Source organism: Curcuma longa, chromosome 20 (genome assembly GCF_044706935.1).
Source record: "Curcuma longa cultivar G26 ecotype Majalengka, Jawa Barat chromosome 20, ITB_CL_G26_1.1, whole genome shotgun sequence".
In the NCBI taxonomy this organism is placed as follows: Eukaryota; Viridiplantae; Streptophyta; class Magnoliopsida; order Zingiberales; family Zingiberaceae; genus Curcuma; species Curcuma longa.
Genome location: NC_133880.1, coordinates 10,002,712 through 10,008,736, shown reverse-complemented (window position 1 = coordinate 10,008,736; position 6,025 = coordinate 10,002,712). Strand labels below are relative to the sequence as shown.

At 37.8% G+C, this 6,025-nt stretch overlaps 1 protein-coding gene across 1 annotated transcript; it reads left to right on the top strand.

Annotated features, from left to right (window-relative positions):
* The first annotated feature begins 2,891 nt into the window (after nt 1-2,891).
* Nucleotides 2,892-4,646, top strand: LOC141813787 (uncharacterized). Its single transcript, XM_074701769.1, has 3 exons — nt 2,892-3,055; nt 3,168-3,243; nt 3,357-4,646. Exons 1-3 carry the CDS (start codon nt 3,014-3,016, stop codon nt 4,433-4,435), a joined length of 1,197 nt encoding a protein of 398 aa, XP_074557870.1. The 5' UTR covers nt 2,892-3,013; the 3' UTR covers nt 4,436-4,646.
* Nucleotides 4,647-6,025: the final 1,379 nt, after the last annotated feature.

The window sequence follows — 6,025 nt, the reverse complement described above, 5'->3', positions numbered from 1 at the left end:
TTTTGATTTTTTTTAAAAATTATTTCAAAATCATTTTAAAAAACTACTATGGTCATTCAAAAACTGTTAAGACTAAGTTGTGATCATAGGACATACCATGATTGTTAGTACAATCTAATAAGTTTTTTGATGTATGAAAATGGAGAGAAGGGACTTAAGTTAAAAATCTAGATTTTTCCCAAGTTAATAAATTCTGACCTAATTTTAAACTTAAGAAATTATCAAACATTAAAAAGAGAAAGATTGTTGATGCAAGGAGCATTAGTCTGTCCCTAGAATTGTGATGTTTGACAATACACCTAAGTCTGATCTATTTGACCAATAGTTGATCAAAACAAGACATAATCTTTAGATGTGTGTGAAGTTTAGTTAGGTCAAGGTTGACCATAAGACTAGTAAAAAGTCTTAGTTGGTTAGACCAGGCAAGGAGAGTTGAAGCTAAGCAAGGAAAGTCCTATTTAGAGGCTAAGCAAGGAAAGTCCTAGTTGGAGGATAGGCAGAAGAAGTCCTGATCTAGAGGATTGGGCAAGGAAGACCTGGTTTGGAGGACTGGGCAAAGAAGTCCTGATATGGAGGATTGGGCAAAGAAGTCCTGCTTGGAAGTTAGACAAGGGAAAATCCAAATAGGTCAAGGGTGATCGGATATTTGGTAGGTGAGAAGTCTACCTATGGAAGTGACTAGTCTTAACTGGAGGTTAGGCAAGGGAAAGTCCAAATACAATGTTTGGCAGGTGAGAAATCTACTTATGAAAGTGACTAGTCATAACTGAAAGTTAAGCACGGGTAAGCCAGTTGGTTAAACCTACAAGGTAAGGCTTAAGTAAGCCTAGTTGGTTAGACCTATAGGGTAAGACTTAAGTAAGCCTAGTAGGTCAGATGGACTATAGGTAGGCTTAAACTATATGTTTGTTTATAAGCTGATCTTGTAGGGACTAGGAACTAGAAGCAAGATGGAGGAAGCATAAGAGGAGCAAACAGAAGTAGCCTAACCATGCCCGGGGTCAACTCAGGTCAAACCCGAGTTGACTGGATCCGGGCATCTGGATGTTACTCCAGCTCCCGAACGGTCCAGGCGCTCGGATCAAGAAGAATCTGCCCTAATAAAGACCAAAGAAAACGGATCAGATTGGATTAAGGCGTCCGGATAAAAATTCAGGCTCCTGGAAAGGTCTTTATATGCCCTATACGACCAGCACTAAGACATCACTACAACTCTCCATACTCTTCATCCTGCAGTGCTGGTGAACGCGAACGGATTTCGCTCGTTCGACCACAGAAGTTCCAGGAAGGATGTGTTGCGCTCAGGACGTCCAAAATGGCTGACTCGAGAGTATTCTTTATTTTAGTCTTACTTATTTGTACTTTAATTTCTATTATTATTTGGACTATAAGATGAGTTTCTCCGCCTCTGGACAAAGATTCGGAAAGGAGACCATTAGTGGATGGACGCATCCCGTACATAGGTCTTGGATATAATAATCCTAGGGGGTTAGGAACCAACTAAATTCGTGAGTCCCATGTCTTTTTATCTAATTCATTGCTAAGTTTCTGTATTAGTAAACGGACGAACGAACAGAAAGAAAATACTATTCACTCCCTCTAGCGCTCCTATTCAATTCTACAGACTTCTAGTCTCCTCTTCTTCTTCTCTTGGTCGAACTATCTAAGTTGTTAGCACAACAAAGGTGGTTCTTTTCCAAAGGCTGAGTTCGTGCGATGAACGAAAAACGTATTCGTGTGGATACCGAAAAGGTACGATTATTCTGATTGTGCTGAAATCTGTCAAATCAAAGTTGCTACCTAGATTATTCCATTTATGCAACAAAGGCGGCAACCCAATCAAACATATATTTTGTATTCACATGAATTTCTGGATGGATCATATTTCTTGTTGTATTTATTTATTATTTTTCGCATAAGATCCCTTACTTATGTAAATTAATTATGGAAAAATTCTAATGTACACACGTCATTTATATTTAGCCTAAAGAATATGATTGAAGATTGTTTTGAAATATAATTTTAAATTCTATTTTCAAATTTTGATGAAATATATTTACTAATAAACATCATCATCGATAGTATTAATATAAAATTAGATTCAAAGAATCAAAGATTAAAAATTTTATTGATTTTAAATTTTATATCATTCTTTATAAATAATGAGTATCTTTTTAAAATATTATTTTTCATTGATAACCCTTAACATAAACTTCATGCAAACATTACTCTTAAGTGACTAAGAGGAGCACTACAACTTTTCTCTTACAAAATGAGATATCAAAGTTTAATATCTTCTTATAACATTTGAGTGGGTTGGCCAATTGCAAATTTGAAAAATCCAAGTGTGTGTTTTGAAAAATCTTCAAAGGAAGTTTTAAAGAGTCTCCAAGATAAACATTTTTTTATGTTGGAAAATGTCAAAAAATTGTCACTGATATATATATATATATATATATGAAAAGAGTGGCCAATCTAATATCCAGAAAAGCCACAACCTTTTTGTCAACTATTATTATGACATGATAATTTTATTAAGCATAAATTAAAAAGGCTTTTTCACTTAATTGCTCTTCGAAAATGAATATTTCCATCAGATAATATTACTACGAGTTTAAAAAGGCTTTTACACTTAATTGCTCTTGGAAAATGAATATTTCCATTATATAATATTACTACAAGTTTCGGAAATCCAATATTTTATTTTTATATTTGCAATTTTTTATCTAGATCTACAAACAGCGTTAGCCCTAACCGACTTAGAACAACACTGTCACTTTCTGAGGACGTAGATTATGGACACCTACCCATGTCCATGCCATTCCCTTGAAGAACAAATAATATAAATTCCCCCCAGCCAAGCCGAGCACTTCCTGGGGTTTCACATTCTTCGGCAAACCCAACAACGATCTTTGCGCCGGCTTCTGCTCTTCCTCGTCCTTTTTTTTTCTTCTCTTTTCTCTAGATCTTAAATTGGAAGTGACCTTTGTGTTTGGTGAACTTAATTGGAAGCATGAGTAAGGAAGAAGACAGCCTCAAATTCTTGAAAACACAGGTACACAATCTATTATTTCAACCTACATATGCATGGTTGCTTTGCTTCCTCTCAACTCCATGTCTGAAGCTTGTCCTTTTCTCCCTTTCCTCCCTAATTTAATTAATTTCAGGCTTGTGTGATGAGAGTGAACATATGCTGTAATGGATGCCAGAAGAAGGTGAAGAAGGTGCTTCATAAGATTGATGGTGTGTGCCATGCATGAGTACTTCTTCTCCTTCTTCTATTGCATGTTTCTGAAAAATTCCTTTTTGCAGAGCTAGTGTTGTTTGTAAATGTTGAATTTTAATTGAAAGTGCAGGGGTGTACACTGTGAGTATAGATGTGGAGGAGAGGAAGGTGACTGTGGTAGGAAATGTAAGCCCTGACATCCTAATCAAGAAGCTCATCAAGGCTGGGAAACATGCAGAACTGTTGTCTGCTAAGGGGGGTGGTGGTGGTGGAAAAGGACAGAGTCTCACTAGCCAACTCCAGAAGCTCCAATTTGATCATCAGCTGAAGGAACATGGAAAGACCCAAAAGGAGGGTGGTGGTGGTGGTGGGAAGGAGCAGAAAGGCCAGCCAGTGCCACAGACACAGCTGCAGGAAGGGAAAGGGTTCAAAGATCTCAAGTTCCTAAATTTCAAGGACCTGAAGATTCCATTCAAGAAGGACAGCCACAAAGCGGCAGTCAAATTAGATCTTCCTTCCAAGGAACAGCTTGATGATGGGAATGATTTTGATGACGAAGAAGACGATTACGATGAATTCGACGACGACGATGAGGACCTCGATGACATGGATGAGTACTCTGATGAAGAGCCGTATGAGAAGCCTAAGATGATGAAGCCCAGCAACTTGCAACCAAAGGGAAGTGCAGTTGCCAAAGATAAGAAAGGAGGTGGTGGAGATAAGGGAGGAGAGGGGAGTAAGAAGGGAAATGGTGGTGATGGAGCACATGACAACAAGAATGGTGGAGGAAACAACAACAACATCAAGGGTGGCAATAACATTAACAATGCTGGGAATCATGCTCATAGTGGCAAATCCTCATCCAACAAGGGTGGTGGGAGCAATAATAACGTGGGAGGGGGCCTGCCCATAGGCCAACCTCACATGATGGGTCAATTTGGTAACATGCAACCACCCACGGGCCTAATGGCAACCAATAATGCCCAGGCCCTCCCGGCCGGAGCCTACTTCCCGCCGGAGATGATGGCCGGCCCGAACCCCTACCAACAGCAGTACCTACAGTCGTTGATGCAGCAGCAAAGGATGATGATGAACGGACAAGACCGACCGACAGGCTATGGCTACGGACCGCCGCCCATGTATGGGCCACAACAACATCCATACAGCATGTTCAGCGATGAGAACCTCAACGGCTGCTTGATCATGTGAGGGAAATGGCAATGGCAATGGCAAGCTTTTGGTCCTACCATGAATAAGAACTGTGAAAGTGGATGATCAACAAGGAGAAAGTGCTTCACACTTTTGAGTGTCTATTTTTTGCTTGAATTTGGTTATACTTTTTAAGGTCTATATATGTTTGTATTAATGCAGCTTTTGGCAACATAAATATTTATAATATGTATAAGGGGTCCTTTTCTTTCATGCTTATGTAAGAGCATGGAGAAGAAAGCATAAAAGTCTTCAATTATTACAAGTTCAAATATGTTACTTAAGCCATGGCCCTTGTTGTGTTCTTGTTGCTTGAATGAGTTTAATTTGCTGTGGTTGTGGACAGTGTGGTGGGTGGCAATCAAGTTATGGTGCTAGGGTTAGGTTGGCAACCCAATTTGCATTTGCAAGATGCGATTGGCAAAACTGGATGATCGATGTGTATTTTAATATAAAGAGGACATCAAAGGCATTATTAAGTGGGCAATCAAATCACAGTTTGCAACTGTTTATCCTCCTTGATTTACGGGGGAAAGGAAATGGCAAAGGATGGGCAATTCAGGACGGATTAATCCTTTAGCAATACCATATGATAAATGAGATGATCCACCCATTTGATAGATTAAAAAGATCTTTCATCCAATTTAAAATGGATTACAGTTTAGAAGGATTAACCACGAGTCTATAAAAAAATAAAGAAGTATAAAAAATATTTAAAATTTTAAATTTAAATTATAATTTAAATAGGTCAAGTTAAAAATTTTAAATTTAGATTGTGATTTAAATTGATCAAACTCATTAGTCTATTGAATTTTCTATTCTAATTTTAATTTTTTAAAAAAAAAATTAACCCATGGACCAATCCAAGTTCATCACATATTGACCACCGAGGATCGCAGACTTAGATGGGTGGAATCATTTGAATCCATTTTAAAATAGATTGAGAAAATTTTAATTTAATTTGTTTAAATTGTTTGATGAAGTGGATCAATTTGATAAATTTAATCTAAATTGACGGTTCTACTTGTGGACAACCTGGTAGGAGGCAATAAGTGATGGTGTTAGGGTTAGGTTGGCAACCCAATTTGCATTTGCATGATGCGATTGGCAAAACTGCATGATCGATGCTGTATTTTAATCTAAAGAGGACATGAAAGGCATTATTAAGTGGGCAATCAAATCACAGTTTGGCGCTGTTTATCCTCCTTGATTTATGGGGGCCAAGGAAAATGGCAAAGGGTTGATTCAAATAGGTTTAGGGCTTGTCACCGTGCAATGTGACTCCTTAGCCTCTTTACAAAGGAGATTTGACTGGAATGGATCGATAAGACAATAATGCAAATTGGTTTTTAAAACTTGAAATGAAATTTCTCTGTGTCGAATGGGTTCTTTGTGTCGGCGGAGTAGACCAAATCCACTGATCCAGCTGATTTTCTGCAAATTCGAATGAAGTGATTGATCTCTGTCCTATTGAAATGGCAATTAATGACATTGGAGAGATGCTTCAAAAATATTTGTACTTTTTTTGTTAAATGAGTGATTATTTCTTGGATAAATTGTCAAAAGTGCATTTTAAATTTGAGAATGTCC

Excerpts from the sequence above, each read along its gene's own strand:
- LOC141813787 (XM_074701769.1), top strand. The coding sequence starts at position 3,014 with ATGAGTAAGGAAGAAGACAGCCTCAAATTCTTGAAAACACAG. Across the intron at positions 3,056-3,167 it reads TCAAATTCTTGAAAACACAG|GCTTGTGTGATGAGAGTGAA; the intron begins GTACACAATCTA and ends AATTAATTTCAG. Across the intron at positions 3,244-3,356 it reads GGTGCTTCATAAGATTGATG|GGGTGTACACTGTGAGTATA; the intron begins GTGTGTGCCATG and ends TTGAAAGTGCAG.